Source organism: Diceros bicornis, chromosome 20, assembly GCF_020826845.1.
Source record: "Diceros bicornis minor isolate mBicDic1 chromosome 20, mDicBic1.mat.cur, whole genome shotgun sequence".
Lineage (NCBI taxonomy): Eukaryota > Metazoa > Chordata > Mammalia > Perissodactyla > Rhinocerotidae > Diceros > Diceros bicornis.
The window spans coordinates 11,284,827-11,305,173 of NC_080759.1; the positions used below are offsets into that span (position 1 = coordinate 11,284,827).

General features: G+C 37.0%; 1 protein-coding gene across 4 annotated transcripts in view; it reads left to right on the forward strand.

Annotated features, from left to right (window-relative positions):
• SGTB (small glutamine rich tetratricopeptide repeat co-chaperone beta) overlaps nucleotides 1-20,347 on the forward strand; it is a 39,838-nt gene that overhangs the window by 11,181 nt on the left and 8,310 nt on the right. For all 4 annotated transcript variants that reach the window (XM_058563972.1, XM_058563970.1, XM_058563969.1 and 1 more), the window contains exons 4-6: nucleotides 2,750-2,819; nucleotides 7,292-7,391; nucleotides 18,736-18,840. In XM_058563972.1, coding sequence (XP_058419955.1) covers nucleotides 2,750-2,819; nucleotides 7,292-7,391; nucleotides 18,736-18,840 — 275 coding nt within the window. The remainder of the gene's footprint in view (nucleotides 1-2,749; nucleotides 2,820-7,291; nucleotides 7,392-18,735; nucleotides 18,841-20,347) is intronic.

Genomic DNA, 20,347 nt, shown 5'->3' on the forward strand with positions numbered 1-20,347 from the left:
TGTTGCTTACTATTTTTTTTTTTTTTTTTTGGTGAGGAAGATTCACCCTGAGCTAACATCTATTGCCAATCTTCCTCTTTTTGCTTAAGGAAGATTCGCCCTGAGCTAATATCTGTGCCAGTCTTCCTCTATTTTGTATGTGGGTCACTGCCACAGCATGGCTGAGGAGTCGTGTAGGTCTGTGCCTGGGATCTGAACCTGTGAACCCTGGGCCGCTGAAGTGGAGTGTGCCAAACTTAACCACCAGGCCACAAGGCTGGCCCTATCACTTACTATTTTTAAAATATAGTTTCTTGAAACTGGCTCCATTGTATTCTGCAGTGTTGTTTGTGGTATCAGTCCTTTAGTAGCCCTATTTAACAGCTATGGCTTCATTACATATGTGTTTGTTAGCAGAGTATGACAGAGAAAGTCTAAACTTATCTGAAGCAGTATCAAGATTGTTATAATTAAAGAAATTGTCTCACTCAGTATACTTGGTTGTTAGATTGGTCATTTTATTTTTAGGATTCTGATTTTCTGTTTTTCCCTCCAATTAAGTTTATATACTAAGTAGATTGATTCCTTGTGTATAAAGTGGATAACACTTGTCCCCACATCATGAGCTGTTTAAATGTATGCAATGAATATGAGAAATCATTTTCAAAGTTGTAAAACTGTGACACTTGCATTAAAATAATTCAGAAGGATTTAGAAGACAGAATGGATTATAATCCATCTTTTTTTTTTTAATTTTTATTTATTGATTGATTTTTCCCCCAAAGACCCAGTAGATAGTTGTGTCATAGCTGCACATCCCTCTAGTTGCTGTATGTGGGATGCGGCCTCAGCATGGCCGGAGAAGTGGCGTGTCGGTGCGCGCCTGGGATCCGAACCCAGGCCGCCAGCAGCAGAGCGCGTGCACTTGACCGCTAAGCCACAGGGCCGGCCCTAATCCATCTTTAAATATGCCATTTTTCTGACCCAAAAAAGTTGCTTTTTTTTCGTGGATAAATTGCCTAAGCTTGTGAGAAGAGGTGAAATAGAAGGCACCCTAAAAGCAAGTACTGCGGGGCAGTAATGTGTCTTTGAACTATACTTATATCCTGGCTGACTAGATTCAGTTTTAAGTAGTGACCTCTACTTATAAAGATTCCCATTTGACTCTATACTTTTTCACTCCATTACTTTATGTTTAGAAAAACCGATTAGTAGAGAAAGATTTTTTTAAAATAAGAATGACTTGGGCTGGCCCCATGGCTTAGCGGTTAAGTGCGCGCGCTCCGCTGCTGGCGGCCCGGGTTCGGATCCCGGCGTGCATCAAGGCACCGCTTCTCCGGCCATGCTGAGGCCGCGTCCCACATGCAGCAACTAGAAGGATGTGCAGCTATGACATACAACTATCTACTGGGGCTTTGGGGGGAAAAAATAAATAAAATCTTAAAAAAAAAAAATAAAATAAAATAAGAGTGACTCATACACTTTATCAGTGATTTTGTACTAGTGCATATTTGTGTGTAATTATCAAAGTATATTTCCAGTGTTAGAGCCCTCAAGTATATTGAAACTTTTGTCAAGACAAAGATAATGGTGGATATATTTTAAATATAGTACATATAGCCATATAGTAAATATTGGCTAAAAAATATGCTTTCTCGAAAATTGGAGACTTATTTATGAACTTTGGAATCAAGTTTAAAGGCAACACAATTTTAAAAAGATCTTTCAAAAATGGAAAAATACATTGTGTTCCCAGTGCCAATCAAGATATTTCTAAATTTTAATTTAGTTTTCATAAGCACCTTTGGTTTAAATCTTATTAATGCAAAAGAGGTTTGAGGATAATAGTAGGTGCTAAAAACAGGAATTTTATACTGTTTTTATCATATGATGAAATTAATATATGCCCATTGTTTTAAAAAATTTGGATAATATTAAAAGATACAAAGAAAAGACTGAAAATTTTACTTCCAAATATTACTACTGTAACCTTGTGTGTATACCTTTCCAGTCTTTGTTTTTTACCCTGTGTGCATGTGTATGTATGTGTGCACATATTTAAATAATAGATCATATTGTAAATGCCTTTTTTGGTAAACTGTGAATTTGACATAGTAGGATATTTCTGAGGTTGTTAAATGGTATATTTCAAAATTGTCACTAATGTAAAAAATTCATTGAGCATACTTCTATTCCTATTCTTTGTACACTGATTCTATTTTTTGTTCATGAAGTAGGATTTCTGGGTTTAGAGAAAGCAAGTAAAAAAAATTTGATTCACAGTTGCCCATTATCTTCTAGAAAAATTCCACATATTCATTTTTCTAATAAAAGTATGTGAGGGGCCGGCTTGGCGGCACAGTGGTTAAGTTTGCGCACTCTGCTTCAGTGGCCTGGGGTTCACAGGTTTGGATCCTCGGTGTGGACCTACACACCGCTTATCAAGCCATGCTGTGGTGGTGTCCCACATATAAAGTAGAGGAAAATGGGCATGGATGTTAGCCCAGGGCCAATCTTCCTCAGCAAAAAGAGGAAGATTGGCAGCAGACGTTAGCTCAGGGCTAATCTTCCTCACCAAAAAAAAAAAAAAAAAAGTATGTGAGAGGATTTTTCCTCTATTTCTTGCTAACACTATTATTTAGGTGTTAGATTTCATGACATGGAATTACAGATTATTTACTATAATATGGGTAATTCATTATTACTTATAGTTCTCTAGGATGACACTATGTAGCTAAATGGAAGCATATTGATTTTTATTTAATTTCAGAATGACATTCTGCCTCTCTCAAACTCAGCGCCCGAAGATGTGGGAAAAGCTGACCAATTAAAAGATGAAGGTGAATATTTCATAGAAAAATTACTTATTTAATAAAACTTTCTGAAACTCTGGAGAAGGTGACTTTGTCAATTGATAAGATTCTGGTTTACACTGCCAAGACCGAACTGTCGTAAGTCCACGTGGCACCTGTGAGACAGAAATGACTGTGGTAGGGAAGAAGCCTGGAAATATAGAATGGCTTGTGGGCAGTATAGGTATGGCTTGCTTCAAGAAGCAGATCTGTTGTGAGTAAAACTTGCAAAACAAGTAACTAAAGGGGTGATTACTTGTAAGTGTATTTGCTATGTGTACTCTAGGATCCCAAATTCTTCTTTATGCTTAATCAAAGAGATGAAAATAATCTTCAGTGTTATTTTAACTTTTGTATATTTGGTGTTTTTGAGTTCTTTGAAATTTGTTAATGCATGCGTATGGCACTTGACTTAAGTGTTTATTAGCACATTTGATTAATACATTATTAAATTTTCTAATTTGGCTATTGAAGCATTCTTGGTTTTAATAAATAAGTCACTGTTGAGGATCTCTGTTCAGTTTTTCCATCATGTCAGTTATGTTAAGCTATAGAGGAGAGCCAGGTGAGGCTTACAGGATTTGTACTAACAAGCTGTAGGGCAGAGTCCTGATCTTTAGCAGTGACTAAGAGCCAACAAATTCCCTGTCCTATAGGCAGAGAGTTATTTGGGAATACGCCATGTTTCTAAGCTATACAAAAATGGTTCAGAACCATTTTCTGGCTTTTTCTTTAGTTCATATCCTGAAAAAAGCAGTTGAGTTAAAAAAAAAATCAATTGGCATCTAAAAAGGTAGATATGGACAAGAGTGTGCTTTTCCTATTCCTCAGGACTGGTCATCTCTAGCAGGTCTATAAATACACACCTATAGCACCGTTTTTAATGGCTGCATAGTGTTCCATGGTACTATTAGACCATGACTTACTTATCTAGACAGGTAATTTTGTAATCCTAAGTAACATTGTCTTAATATCTTTGTCTATATTTTCACTACTGTGGATTATCTTCTTAGGATTACATTATAAAGTGCTGTGTTTCTAAGAAATAGACTGATTTCAGTTTCAATTTTTTATTTCCTCTAAGAAATGATATCAATACAGTGACTTAAAATTTTAGAAATTATGACTTTAATAAATTACATGCAAAATAAAGCAACCAAAGCCTCCTTGTCATTTGAGTTATATTATTCCCCAAAGAGTTTGGATTTAAACTATCCGGATACAAATGCATTTTTCATATATTAGTTTCTAATCAAAACACTTTAACGTTTTGTTTTGTTCTCACTCAGATTTTTGTAGTGCGTGAAATCCTCAGTGATGCAGTGTATTCTCCACAGCATTTTGCTTTTGCAGCTCTCTTGGTTTAGCTCTAGTAATAATGTTGAATAAATGGCAAATTGAAATTTTATTTTTGTCCCTCGTGTTTACCCCCTTGGGAGACTGCATTCCCTGTAGAGTTTGTTTTGATATAATGAATGTTAGTAAGGTGAGGGTTGGGGGATACGCAGGGTGAGACTTGTTTACTGTGGCAACATGGGTAGGTTGAATTACTTACTGTTTTAGCTTTTAACCAAAAGCTTTTATTCTTTGTTTTCACTAAGACATGTCACATCTAAGACACATTACACACAAAGTTAAAGCAATCGTCATTTCATACAGGTTTTGCTATTCACATGAAAACAAATGGCCATGGTAGATCATTAGGCATGGGGTTATTGCAGGCTGCATGTTACACTCATCTGTGTTAATCAAGGCTTCTAGCCAACTAGTACTTTCCCAGAAGGTTGCTTTCAAATATTTTTGTGTGCTTTGCTTCTGAAGAGCTGCAATAAGATCAGGCGAAACCAGGAATGGTTTATTGGTATCGTTCTCTGACATGTCACAGAAGTATGGGCTTATCTCCTAGGGTTGTCTTGAGAATTAAAGGAGACAATTTTTAGGAGAGTACCATGTAACTATAAAGTACGGTAAAATGCTTAGTTATATTTATCTTCACAAATTTCTTCCTTTGTGTCCTGAATTTTTGCATACTGAATATTTTATGGCTTGAAGCTTTTTATCATTAATATGTATAAATGTATATATACATATAGTATGTATATATACCACACAGTATCTACACATTTGAGGTGGTTTATAGGAAAAGTCATAAAATAGGTTTTAATAATGGTAATAAAGTGCCCCCCCAGGACAAAAAAATCCAACAGCAACAGGAAAATCCCAGTAACCCAGGAAATATAAATCTTTTACATGGAGGAAGCAAATCTATTTAAGTACCTAGACTAATGTTGTTAACTTTTTGCTGAATTATAAAAACTATGTAATCCTCTTAGCTTCCTTAAAGGCTTTATATTAATTTCTTTTTCAAAGTGGGGATCTAAATTTATTTATTTATTTATTTATTTATTTATTTATTTATTTATTTATTTATTTATTTATGTGAGGAAGATCAGCCCTGAGCTAACATCCATGCTAATCCTCCTCTCTTTTTTCCTGAGGAAGACTGGCTCTGAGCTAACATCTATTGCCAATCCTCCTCCTTTTTTTCCCCAAAGCCCCAGTAGATAGTTGTATGTCATAGTTGCACATCCTTCTAGTTGCTGTATGTGGGACTCGGCCTCAGCATGGCTGGAGAAGTGGTGTGTCAGTGCGAGCCCGGTTCCGAACCTGGGCTGCCAGTAGTGGAGCGCGAGCACCCAACCGCCAAGCCATGGGGCCCACCCAATTTTTTTTTTTTTTTTTTTTAACTTTTAAAAAACACTTTGTTGGGCTGGGCCAGAGGCGTAGCGGTTAAGTGTGCGCGTTCCGCTGTGATGGCATGGGGTTCCGATCCTGGGCGTGCACCTACGCACCCCTCGTCAAGCTATGCTGTGGCAGCGTTCCATATAAAGTGGAGGAAGATGGGCACAGATGTTAGCCCAGGGCCAATCTTCCTCAGCCAAAAGGGGAGGATTGGCATCAGATGTTAGCTCAGGGCTGATCTTCCTCATACACACACACAGAAAACACTTTACTGAGCTATAATTCACATACCATGCAATTTGCTCCTTTAAAGTTTACAAATTAATTGGTTTCTAGTATATTCACAGAGTTGTGCAGCCATCACCACAATTATAGAAAATTTTTATCACCCCAAAAAGAAACCATGTACCCATTAGCAGTCACTCTTTATATTCATTTCTGATTCTTTTTGTGTGTGTGTGTGAGGAAGATTAGCCCTGAGCTAACATCTGTTGCCAATCCTCCTGTTTTTGCTGAGGAAGATTGGCCCTGGGCTAACATCCGTGCCCATCTTCCCCTACTTTATGCGTGGGAGGCCGCCGCAGCATGGCTTGGTAAGCGGCATGTAGGTCTGCTCCCGGGATCTGAACCACAGACCCTGGGCCACCAAAGCAGAGTGCACGAACTTAACCACTAGGCCCCCGGGCTGGACCCACGTCTCATTCATTATTTGCAGTAATTTTTGTATTATTTGGATGCTTTTGTCTACCTGCCTTTCCTTTAATCTTCCTGTTTCTGTTCCTGGCAAATTTACACCCTCCTTCTCCCATTAAGTAGCTAATAATCTCTTAAAAAACAAGGCTAATTAGAGAGCTGCTGGTTTAGAGAAAGCTGGAAGGAATAATAGAGGCTTTTGTGATGTGTAAATCCTCCCTCCTAATCCTAGCGTTTTAAAAATTTCAGTTTTGAACATTGGTTCTTAAAAGTGACTAGGCCATTTTTTTCTGTTTACTGGAATATAAAAGATAGCTGCAGGGAATCCTTTATTTTACTGCCAGTTGTTAACCCAGCTAAATTATTGCCAGATGTACCTGCAGATGCCCTTCCTGAAAATCAGTGCCCTGTGGGCTAGCACTGTAATCTGAAATTCTTTCTAAAAATTAATCTCTAATAATCCCCTTTTTAAAAAGAATCTATGTCTGGAAGGTCTAGCACATAAAAATATTATCTGCCAATAACACATTAGCATGATTAGTTTTACCAGCTTACCCGCACAGCAGAGTTCTGAGGGCTTGGTTCTTCAGCAGATGGGTGTCTGACAGGGAAGGAGTGGGAGACCCGGTCCAGACTGAGGTGGTGACTGAGGAGGGTATGGCATCTGGGATGGGGTGGGGCAGCTCTAAAAGGCAGGAGACAGGTGAAGATAAGGAAGGTGAGGAGAGATTAGATTTTGCCATGAGATAATCATAACTGTTGCATTTACTCACTTATTGAAGCCTGGATTTTATAAAGGATACAAAATTAATTTTTTTCAAGACTGCATTATTAAAATCATTCAAACACACTGAGGGCTAAGGGGTATCAACTCTATAGTACAATATAAAATTTATCCGCAGTGTGACTGAAAAATCATGTTGCTGACCGCATTATTGTAGTTTCTGTGATTAAAATTTATCTTTCAGACTTTATATTTTTTCTGTATATTGTACTTACTGTACCTATTTATTATTTTATTTTAGGCAATAACCACATGAAAGAAGAAAATTATGCTGCTGCAGTGGCTTGTTACACACAGGCAATAGAACTGGATCCAAATAATGCGGTTTATTATTGCAACAGGTAAACTGGCACTATTGTACCAGGTTTCCAGTTCTAAAACATTTGCATACGTAGCTCTGAGGGAGAACTGTAAAATTCATTTAGAAAATTTTGAAAGTTCATAAAAGTATAAAGAAGGAAAAAAATAAAGTTAACACTTAGAGGCAACCGCTGTTACTAAACTTCTGGCATATTTTGTGTGATGTAAGTGTAATCAATTTTAGATTCAGCTTTATTCGTTAGCATATCATAAACATGTCCTTCATGTATTGAAATCCTTCATAAACATTATTTAAATTGATACAAATTTGCCTGTTATTACCTCTTAATCTTTTTTATATTTCCAGCACCTATGACCGTGGCTGGCAAACAAGCACTCAGTGTTATTTTTTAATAAATGGATATGGGCCGGCCTGGTGGTACAAGCGGTTAAGTGTGCGCGCTCTGCGGCGGCGGCCCGGGGTTCGCCGGTTCGGATCCTGGGCGCACACTGACACACTGCTTGTCAAGCCATGCTGTGGTGGCGTCCCATATAAAGTGGAGGAAGATGGGCATGGATGTTAGCCCAGGGCCAGTCTTCTTCAGCAAAAAAAAGAGGAGGATTGGCAGATGTTAGCATAGGGCTCCTCACAAAAAAAAAAAAAAAAAATGGATAGATGTACCTCAATTTACTTACCTGTTGACTGACTGGAAGACATTGAGGTTGTCCATTTTTTTTTTCAATATTATAAAGCTGCAGTGAACATCTTTGTTTCTAAAATTATTTTCTGGACTTCAGACTTTCTGGCCTTTGGATTTATCTTTGGAAATGCACTCAGTAGGTCTAACAGTATGAACATTTAAAAAATTGTTGATGCGAATTGCAAAATTGTTCCAACTTCTTTGTAAATTAATTTCCTCCCCTAGGAGTGTATGAGTATATCTGTTTTTACCACACCCTTATCAGTACTAAGTACTTGAATTATTATTTATTATTGTTAATTTACTATTATTGTTATTTTAATAGTAATTGTTCTAATTTACATTTAATTACTGGTGAGCTTGGACTTTTTTCTTTTGGTAAGGCAGATTGGCTCTGAGCTAACATCTGTGCCAGTCTTCCTCTACTTTGTATATGGGATGCCACCACAGCATGGCTTGATGAGTGGTGTGTAGGTCCATGCCCGGGATCCAAACCCGCGAACTCCAGGCCACCAAAGCAGAGCACGTGAACTTAACCACCTAGCCACTGTGCTAGCCCCTTGGACATTTTTTAAATGTTGGCCACTTGTGTTTTTTTCTCTAAATTATCTCTTTGTACCTGTGCCAGGCCTTAGCTTGTTTGACCTCAGACTTCTTTCTTTCTTTCTCTGTTCTGCCCTTTTTAACACGAGTCTGACCCCTATAGGCTGCATTTCCCAGACTCCTTTGTCACCTGGGTTTTGTCTGGCCTCAGCCATGGGAGGTGCTGGCAAGAGATTGGAGGACAGAAGGGAGAAGTCGGGGTATTTCTTCCCCTCTTTTTACATCAGAGTGTTTATCCAGCAGGGCTGCTTCTCATCCTTGTCTCCAGCTCCCACCCAAGACACCTGCTATGGTCCTAGCTTTTGCCAGGTGATGTTGGGTTTTGGGCTCTGTACTTTGTCCTTTGTCTTAGGGATGGTGATGGCTTCCTGCTGTTGCTAATCTCTGGATTGCTGCACAACCCCATTTGGCATCTCAGTTCTTCTATTAGCTATGTAACGAATTCCCTGCACTAAATTATTCTGTTTTAAATATTAAAGTCCCAATAGAACTTTTTGCAATGACGAAAATATTTTATATCTGCATTGGCCAATACAGTAGTCAGTAGCCACAGTGGCTACTGAGCACTTGAAATGTGGCTAGTGAAATTGAGTAACTAAATTTTTAATGTTTAGTTAATAAAGATGAATTTTAATTAATCAATTTAAATTTAAATAGCCACATGTGGCTTGTGGCTACTGTATTGGACAGCATAGCTCTATATTAAAGACGTAATCATTTTGTCTAATTGCACAGCCTATTGTTTGCCTTTTAATTTTTTATATATAAAAGTTTTAAATATTTATATGGACAAATTTGGTTTTGTTTTCTTTTGAATTTTATTCCAATATTTTTAGGCTTAAAGCTCTTCCTATTTACAGATTTGACAGACTATTTTCTTATTTTTCCTTTACATTTACATTTTATCATCTCCTGTCTATTTTAGTATGAGACTGGTATGACTATTTTAACCAGTCTGAAACTTTTTATAACAGTGCTTTATAAAAATTATAAAAATTACCTTTGATTATATAGTAAGTTCTTATATTTGAAGAAAGATCTTTACTTTACTTTGGTCTAATCTTTCATTGAGTTATTCTTACCATGTTCAGGGTATTTATACCCTTCTGAGATGGTCCCTTCTCCCTCACCTTTTCTTTTGTCTTATATCTGTTAGAGAAGTCTTCCTTATATTGACACTGAATTTATTTTCCTGGAGCTTCTCTCAGTTGGCTTGCTTTTTATTCTTAAGGGCAATTAGAGAATGTGTATGATTCTTCTTTTTCATGACAGTACCTGACATTTTGATGTTTGCTACCACGTTCACTTGAGTTCTCTTCTCCACATTAAACATTTGCAGCCTCTTCAATTAAACCTCAGCTGGTACAGCTTGAAGTCCTGCACTTTTGCTCTCAACTTGCTCCAGTTTACCTGTGTCTATTACTGTGCAGTTCCCAGCAGTTAACACAGTATGGCTGGCATCAGTCTGACCAGAACAGTCTCATAGAGCTCTCATTCAACCTATTTGTAGATAACACACTTATATATTAGCATTTTGTAGCGTTATTTATTAAATTCATATTTCGCTTTTGGTTTATTAAAGCCTCCTTTTTCACACATTCTCTCTATCCTATCATTCAATCCTGTATTCATTTGACAGGTTCTTGCCAAACACCTGCTGTGCACCAGTCCTGTCACTGGAGGTAAATCTAGTTGTCTGGACTCAAATGGAGGATCTTATATTTTATCGCTATAGAATTTTATCTTATTACAGTCTCTTATTTATATGTCCCGTAACCTTTGTGGATAATTTGTGAAGTAATATATTTGCTTCTGTTCCTAGTTTCATGACATCCACAAACTTGAAAAGAGTTTCGTATCTTATATTATATCACATTGTATTACAAAGTCAACTAATGGATCAATGATAGGGAAGAGGTTGAGAGCAGGCTTCTAATCCAGACTCCTTGAATTCTGATTTCTGCCTCTACCACTTACTACCTATGTGGCCTTCAGCAAATTACCTAACACATCCATGCCTTAGTTTCCCCGTTGGTAAAATGTGGATAATAGTACTTACCTCATAGGATTGTTGGAGAGATCAAATAGTTAATACATGGAAAGTGTCTAGTACAGAGCGTTGGACACAACAATAGTTATTATCATTATTTACGCAGTCTGGGTTTTTTGCCTTGATCGGGAATATGAAGAGAGAGAGAAATTTTGGGGGGTCCAAATATGTTGTCAGTTGTCTGTCTCTGATTTACCAGTCAGGTGACAACTCTGTTAAAATAAAAAGGAAATGATGTTAGTGTGATAGGACTTGTCCTAAATTAATCTACTGTCATTTTCTTTCTTTTTTTGTCTCCAACGTTTTTTATGAAAATGTTCAAAGTTCAAAGAAGTTTACAGTGAATACTCATATTTGTTCAACTGTCTTCATTGCTCCATCTTATTTTTGATGCATTTCAAGGTAAATTGCAGCCATCACTACACTTCCCCCTAAATACTTGAGCTTGCATATTATTAACTAGAGTTCAATATTTGTTTACATTTTTTTATTTTGAGGTAAAATTGACATGCAAGAAAATGCACAAATCTTAATTGTACTTTCACTGAGTTTTGACAAATGCATACACCTGTATAACCCAAACCCCTATCAAGATATTGAAAATTACCATCAGCCCAGGAAGTGCCACAGGCCCCTCAGAGTCAGTTGCCTACAACACTCACTGGGGCCAACCATTATTTTGGCTTTTTTCCCCCACCATAAATTCGATTTGTTTCTTTTAGAATTTCATATAAAAGGAATCATACCATATGTACCCTTTTCTATGAGACTTTTTTTGCTCAGCATAATGGTTTTGAGATTCAACCATGTTGTTGCATGTATCAGTGGTTCTTTCTTCTTTATTATTGCTTTAGCATATAATACTAGCATTCAGTAGCATTCCATTGCTTGAATGTACTCCAGTTTGCTTAGCCATTTTCCTATTTATGGTCACCTGGGCTCCTTTTAGTTTTTCTTTGTTTGTTTTGTATTTTTTATTTTGTACAGAATTTATAGTTGTTATTTGTGGAAGGGTTGGATCTATAGGAATTTAGTTGGCCATACTGGAAACCTTCATTTTCTTTCTTCACAAAAAAAGCCCTTTATTAATCTGTTCTAATAATCTTGCCCAGAAAAATAGAAAATCCAAATAATTTGTGAAGAACGATATCCCCAAGCTGTGGTTTTATGTTGTGGTTTTATGAATTTTATTCTCTAATCAGATGAATATACATATGTTTTAATTTAGCATATAAAATCTTGAAATAAATACATTTTAATAGTGTCACAAGATGTTATGACCAGATATGCTATGAGAAAATTGCTTATTTATAGAGCACAGTAAGCCATATACTTCTAACTATGAAAATGGTAAATCTGAGCCTAAATGAGTCATTTATTTTTAATGAGATGAGGGCTCATGAATATGTCCACTAGTACTGTATTAGAAGAGATTCTTGGCAATACCTGTGCTTTCATTTGATTATTGTTAAATTGAAATCAATAATTATGCTTCTCTTTTGTATTTAAATAGTATCCTTTTCCCTGAGGAGTTCAGTAATAGAGCATGCAATTTAATATTAAATAATCAGGAAACTTTATTTGTATATTTAATACGAATATTGAAAAAGCTTTAGAGTCCTTTTCTTTTTTAGACTCTAGTAACTATAAATAGCTCAATAGTCTGTAGTGTTGCCAACTACCCCTTGCCATTTTTCTTAGCCAGCAGGCTGCCAAGAGTTGGAAGCTCAGAATAGCAGAACTAAACCTTCCTCGTAATATTCATTTTCACAGTTTTATTACTAATTAAAATATTGTTCACACACTAAACTTGCTAGGATGAAGGAAAGTTTACTTTTTATAGAAGTAACGTATATGTTATATAAATATATAAATGACCAGTTGGCACATTTCTTAAGCATGAATCTTTCTTTTCTAATGTTTGTCTTCTATTTTGGCCTTTTAGGATCCTAATGATGCTGTAGACTTAGCTTAGATACAAGGAAAACCTGAGTCCTTCCTTGAAAATTTGTTACTTACCTTTTCTTTCTTTCTGTACTCTTAGCACTTACTATGATATGTGACATTTATATAAGTTTATCATATGTTTTGCCTTTCTTATAGTTATGTGCATATTTGTTTTCTTTCTTCATGTGAAGGGCAGAGATTGGATCTTGTATCTCTTTGTATCCCCTGTAGTACCTAGCACTGTGCCTTACCGGAGTTCAGCCAGTTTTTCTTGGATTCATGGAAGACTACAGATGAAATATAAGAAATTTCCAGTGACGTAGAAGTGTCCAGACACTCACATTAACATTTGTGTACATGAAACAACAAATGATTGAGTATAGGTCTAAAACATTTCCGAGTACTTTATAATATGAAATGAACAGCTAGTTTTTCTATGTCTTCTGTCCCTAAACCATGTTCTTATTTCTTTTGTACAATCTCAGTGCTGAGGACATAACTTTACCCATAGTTGTCTCATGTTTCTGGGGTGGCTGGATGGTTGGGTGACAGAGGCAGTAAATGGAATTAAAGATATACGAGAAGAAGAGAGAGCATGATGGAGAGAACTTGACTGGAAGGCCTCTCAGGTGATGGGGAATTTGAGTTGGAGCTGGATTTGACAGACAGGCAGAACTTGGATAGACAGAGGAGAGGGGAAAGCATTTTAGGTTGGAGAGCATAATTTAAAAGGCAAAATTAGGCAGCATCAGGCCATTGCACCAAGGAATGCTAGTGACAGCATGAGCTCTGAGAAAGATGGGAACAGAGACCTCATTATTTTGCATCTTGTTTTCCTCCACTTCCATAAGCAGCATGTAGTCCTAGGTTCACCGGGATTTGAACTTGGTTTGTTGAACTTGTAGCCAAATCTCAGTTTAGCCACTTACTAGCTATGTGACCTTGGGCAGCCACTTAACCTTTTTGGGCCTCAATTTCCTCACTTGTAAAACAGAGACAATACTAACCACTTCACAGGGTAGTTGTGAGGAGTGATAATATATACAAACTCCCTAGCATAGTTCTAGGCTTTTCAATATTTGTTTCTTTCAAAAACGATGTAAGACTTTTTTAGTTGCAGCAATAGGCTTTTGCTATGATTTATTTATGCATGATATACAGCCTGGGAAACATAAGGACCTGCAATGTTTTTTCTGCCTTATTTTCTATAAAAATAGAACACAAGTTGTATTCATCCTTTTGCTCTAACAAGGTAAAGAAAGCATGGTGACTCTGACTGTATTGTTCTGCAGGAATTTCATTAGTTATGCCCTGATAACCAGACAGCAGGGGCACAGGGAGCAGGCCGCATTGTTATTCAGTTCAGACACTGGCGTGTTTGGCTTCATCTCACAGAAGATTCAAGTACAGGCTGGTTTCTCTTCCCTCTCCTGGCCTCGGAGGTTCAGACGGCTCCCCTCTTTCTTTCGTGCCGCACAAAGCTGCTTTCCTCCTAGCTTGCAGTTTACGGTCCAGAGCTAAAGCCAGCAAGATTAAAGCACAGCCCTGCTCTTCCTTCCTGCCCGCTCTCTGTCTGGGTCTGATTCTCTCTGCCTTATTCCTTGTCTTATTATCAGTATCTGAAGCTGGAGATCAGGGAGTCATCCTCTATGTTTCCCTTTTCTATAGCCCTCCCCCATTTCCATCACCACTCCTTTAGTCCAGGTTCTTAACTTTTGCTAAACTAGTGCAATAGTAACTTCAATTGGCTTCTCATTTATCCTTTCATTCCCCACTCCAGTCTTCTGCTAACAAGCCCTTTCTAAAATGTGACATTCATCATCTAACTCTTGCTTTCTGTTCACTAGTTCCAAACACCTACATGATCAAATTGGAGCTCCTCAGCATGATACATAAAATCTTTTATAATCTAGGCTCTTTCTTTTCTTTTCACTTTATTATCTTCGCTTTTCCTCCTACCGCAGTCCTGTGCTCTCTACTCTCCATGCACATGTAATGTGAAACTTACTGATTTCTTAAAAATAACATGTTGGGACATCTCTCTATGCTTGTATGTGCTTCTTCCTCTGCCTAGAATATTTCCCACTTATCTAATTGGTCAAGTGCTAGTCATCCTTCAAGACTATGTTAGGGGTTGCTTCCTTTGGGAAGAATTTCTTAATTTTTTTTCTCCTCAACCCCCTGACCACGCCCCTACACCCTTCCCTGTCATGTCCAGTGGAGTGATGCTGTCCAGTATGGTAGCTCCTAGCCACATGTGGCTGTTTAAATGTAAATTACTTAAAATTAATAAAATAAAAAAATTCAGTTCCTCATTTGCACTAGCATATTTCAAATGCTCTTTAGTCACGTGTGTCTAGGGGCTACTGTATTGGATAGCACAGATAAAGAATTTTTCTATCACAGAAAGTTCTATTAGATAGCTCTGCAAGGGGTTAACCACACTTTTCTCTGCGTTGCCTCTTCCTTCGATACTTCTTGCACTTATCATCCTATTTATTTATTTACTTATCTGTTTCTCTATTGGGCTGTGAAAGGTTGGAGGGCAGAGATATATCCTCTTCATCTCTGTATATTTGGTTTTGAGTTCAGGGTTCAGGGTTTATAGGTGTTCAACAGAAGTTTCAGATGAATTGATTGAGTGAATTTTAGAAGGGAGGGTTGCCTCTACTTGAAGACTTGTAATGATGAAGCAGTCACATGACAGCATGTTACATATGTATATTTCCTAAATGTATATGTATTTAGGAAAACAAATTGAAACCTATTTAAAACCTATTTAAACTTACTGAAAGAGCGATAACAATGAACATCTATATATGCTTAACCTAGAATCAATAGTAGCCCACATTTTGCCACATTTATTTTTTCTCTCTCTCTGTCTGTCTCTCTATCAGGGTGTGTGAGTGTGTGTGTATATATACGTACATATAAAATTTTCTTCTGATCCTAAATACTTCGGATATATCTCCTAAGAATAAGAATACACTCTGCATAACTATGATAACATTTACATGTCATAAAATTAGCATTAATAGTGAAATTTCTCCAACTGTCCCCAAAATACCTTCTATAGCTATGTCTTTGATCCAGAATCCAATTAAGGTTCATGAATTGCATTTTGATGTCACTTTAGTCACTTTTAATCTAGAAAATATCCCTGTCTTTCTTGATTGTTTGTTTTACATGACATAGACTTTTTTGAAGAGTTCAGGCCAATGATCTTATATATTCTGGATTTGTGTGATTGTTTCCTCATGATTAAATTTAGGTTAAATTTTGGTATGAAGCCTACATGAATAATTATGTGTACATTTATTGGATTATATTAGGAGGCACACAATTTCAAACTGTCCCAATAATGGTAATTCTAAGTTTGATATCTTAGGGTGGTGACCACTGTATGAATTATTCCTTTTGTAATTAAAAATAATCTGTGGGGTCACATCATGTGAATATCATGTTCCCCAACAGTCTTTTATCATTTCCTTTACATATATTCCCTCACACATTTCTGTAAAGAAGAGCTTTCTTCCCTTCACCCCCTTTTCTGCTTTCCTTCTCCTTCCCCCTCCCCCAACATTTTTGGGTATCATTATGGACTCACGAATTTTTAAAAATTCACCAGTCAATGTGTTATAATAAATTACCATAATTATTATTTTTCACTTAAATTATCCCATATTTGGCTAGTGGGAACCCCTTTAAACTGTCTATGTCCTTTTATGTAACTTCATTTGTTTTTGAATACTTTCTTGCTTTCTGAGACAACAAGGTATTCCAGATTGCCTTGTGCTTTCTCTGCCCTAGACTTGGGTTCAGCTAATTTACAAGGAGCCCCTGTTCCTTTTGGTGGAGAATGGTATTTAGAAACCAAGATCTGGTTGCAAGACATGATCACTGCTACCGAAGTGTTGTTGCTTCTAGGTCCTTTCAGACAGAGCTAGGAAATATGTTTTTTAAAAACTCATCAGCTTATACAGATAGCTTCAATTTGCATTCCAGTGTCATAGAGATCTTCCTTACCTTCTCCATTTTATATTTGTATTGCTCTTCTCCTAGAGTGAAAACCCTGCTTTCCAACAATATCAGTATATTTACTCATTTACTTTGTCCTTCAATATTGAAGGACATATCCTTCAATTGGTATTAAAACACCAATGGTACACTATTAGCAAACCTATGAAGTAAACTTCAGAATTTCTTTGCAATTTTCTCTTTTTGTCCTTAGACTGTATCTCACTAAGGATATATACTCAGAATGTTGTGCTTGAAAGTTACTTGAATTCTTTCTTTTTGATCTACAGTTAGGGTCACTTGTTTCTGTTTTATTCAGTTTGAAGGTTTGCTTTTTCATCCTTTTTGAAGTCTCATTCGCATTTCCCTCCCATCTACTCCATTCTCACCCATCCTCTATAGGATGAGAGTGAGACTTTTAATATAGGCTTAACTTCTGAGCCATGTAAGTGTTTTCCACAAAATTAAACTAAAAAGGATGATCAATAAATAATGACTCTCTCTATCCTAATAATGTTCTTTGCCTTAGGTCTTATATTAATGTTTCTACACCAGCTTTCTTTTGCTTGGCTTTCAGTTTGCCTGATTGTCTTTTTCTATCCCTTTAACTTCAACCTGTGTGTGATTATGTTTTAGGTGATGTCTTATGTTTACAATTTGAGAATCTGATTTTGATCTAGGCAACTTTGTGATTACTTATATAGTTGAATTGTTTTCTGCTATCTTATTTTTTGGCTTCTTCTGCCTCCCTCTCTCTTCTTTTGCCTTCTATTGTATTGATTGAGTTATTTTTACTTCATTTTTTTCTTTCTAATTGTTTGGAAGTGATATGTTCTATATCTCTTTTAATGGTCATTTTTGATGGTCATCCTTGTCATGCTGTTAGTGTTGAATAGTCAGTCAAATAAACCCATACCTCTTTTTCACATGAACTACCAAAACAGGTTTGTTGAATCCTTACTTTAGCATTTAAATTTTTTTAACTGAAGCAAAGGAGACTATATGTTTATTTTTTTTCAAATTTTATAATCTTAGTTTGAGAAGTAAGGGTCTCTGTCATGCTTTATGAAGAAATGTTGACAGAAAACTGGAGTCACCACCACCTTTTCTTTACAGCCTGTGACCTCCCCCCACTCCCCCAGGAATCTAAGCACTATTGAGGCCAGGAATATTATTTTGATTACTGCTCTATCCATTATGCCTAGAATAATGTCTGTGCATTAGCTAGCCCCCAATAGATATATTAGTTGAATGAATAAAGTGGGAATATTTAGTCTGGAGAAGAATGAATGGGATGGTAGTGGGATGGAGGGCAGGAGACATTATGGAACCTTTTAGTTTGAAGGACTTGCATGTTGAACAGTAATTCTACTTGTTCAGTTTGGCCCTGGGGGTTGAAGTGAGCACTGCTACAGGAAAATAGAGAGCTATTTATTACCAGGATTGTGTGGACGGGTACTAAGTGGCTTCTTTATATTGTCAGGTCCCAGTTATTCCAGGAGAATTTTATTAGCAGTAACCTGGAAGGGATTAAATAGTCCTTAATTGCTCTGAGATTCTATGCTAAGTAGATGGAATACATGCCATCCTTAATTTACAGCCAGATTTAGGCACACAGGTAAGTTTTATTTTTCATCTTAGACTTGCCAGATGATCTTAACCCTACAAGTAAAGTGATCATTTAAAAGCACAACACCCTGAGTAACCATTCACGGTAATCACTCACTCTGTATGCCTCCCTAGTAATCCCAAACGTCCTAGTGTTTTCAGTTTTCTGTTTGGGCAAATTAGAAAGGCAATAAGTGGGTAGATCAGTTGTATGCTTCACATATTTGTCTTTTCTATAGCAAAGCAGACAGTGAAAGGCAGTCTGCATATTTTCTCTGAATTTTGTTCCTGAGTTTTCTTTTTTTTATAGAAGTATCTTAGACAGTTTGATTTAGATATTTACTGGGAGTGATATAAAAATTGGGACAAGGAAAATGTAGTTTTATCGTTAGTACCTGAAAACCTAAATTAGTGCCTTGAAGGCTGTTTATAAATAAAAATCTCTTCTCTTTCTCTTAGGGCTGCTGCTCAGAGTAAACTAGGTCACTACACAGATGCAATAAAGGATTGTGAAAAAGCAATAGCAATTGACTCAAAGTACAGCAAGGCCTATGGGAGAATGGGGTAAGTTCTGAGAGAATGTTCATAGTACCAAGTTGTATCAGATATGCTGTTCTTAAACGCTTGGTTTTGAATTTCTTGCTTACTATTACACCCTCTATACTAATAAGAAGATGAATATGATGTTGGGGGAGGAAATGACGGCACTTTCTGTGACTTGGGAGAGAGATGATTAGTTGTATGATGACTGGTTGGTTGTGTAGAAAATCATACAACCATACTGAGCAGACTCACTTCATGTTCAAATCTCAAATGAGCACTTAATATTTTGGCAGACAATCCACTAATACTTCCTTCCAAATTCACCTTACCAATGTTTGACTGCTTCATCCCTACTCTTCTCTCTTCAAATTTCCACCACATCCTCCATGGTGACTCTCAGCTGATGATATTGCCTTTCACTTAATTGGGAAAATAGATGCATTTAGAAGAAAAGTAACTCATCCTCCTACCTCCAAATCCACCAATCTACCTGCATTTGTATCTATACAGACTGCCTTTTGTCCTGTTAAAAAAGGAAGGGTTCTTATCTAAGACTTGCCTTCACTCATGCTTTAGATCTCATCCCTTTGTACCTTCTCCAGGACTTTATACCTGTAATCATCTCCTTTATCTTCTGCACCACCAGTTTTCCTATCTTTAACAATGATAATGACAGCATGTGAAAAGGTCATAAAAAATCATCCGTTGGAAGCATCCTTTTATTTAGCTGCATCATTTCTCAGTTCCTCTTTCTCTGCAAAGCCCCTGATAGTTGTCTATATTTGCTATCTCATCTTCATCATCTCTCATTCTCTCTTTACTCACTCCAATAGGGCATTTACCTATATCACTCTACTGAGATCTCTATTCAAAGCCACCGGTTATCCTCACCCTACCCTATCTTTTAGTATTTGGTGGGGTTGACTTATTTTTGAAATACTTCATTCTCTAGGCTTCTGTGACATCACACTTGCTGGGTTTTCCTTGTACTTCACTGGAGGCTCTTTCCCAACCTCCCTTACTGGTCCTTCCTCCTCTACCACCTCTAAATAATGGTGTCCTTCAGGGCTCTGTCCTCTGCTGCTGCTGTTTCTCTGTCTGTTCTCTCTTCTGATTTCATCCCGTCCCATGCTTTTAAATTCCATCTACAGTTGATGCTCATTAGTCCTGGATTCTGTATTTGTGAATTTGCCTACTTGCTAAAAAATTTTATAACCCCAAAATCAATACTCACTCTGCTTTTGTGGTCATTCACAGAGTGGTGAAAAATCTGAGTCACCCAACATGCAAGATCTCAGCTGAGGTTGGATAAGGCGATGCTCTGCCTTTTTGTTTCGGCTTTTGTGCTGTAAACAAGTGTCCTTTTCACAGTCTATTCAGTGCTCTATTTTTTTTGCATTTTTGTGCCTTTCTTGTTGATTTCCCTGTTTACAGTGGTCCCCAAACGTAGGCTGAAGTGTTGTCTCCTGTTCCTAAGCCAAAGAAGGCTGTACATGTGTTAGAAAATACACGTATTAGATCAGTTTTG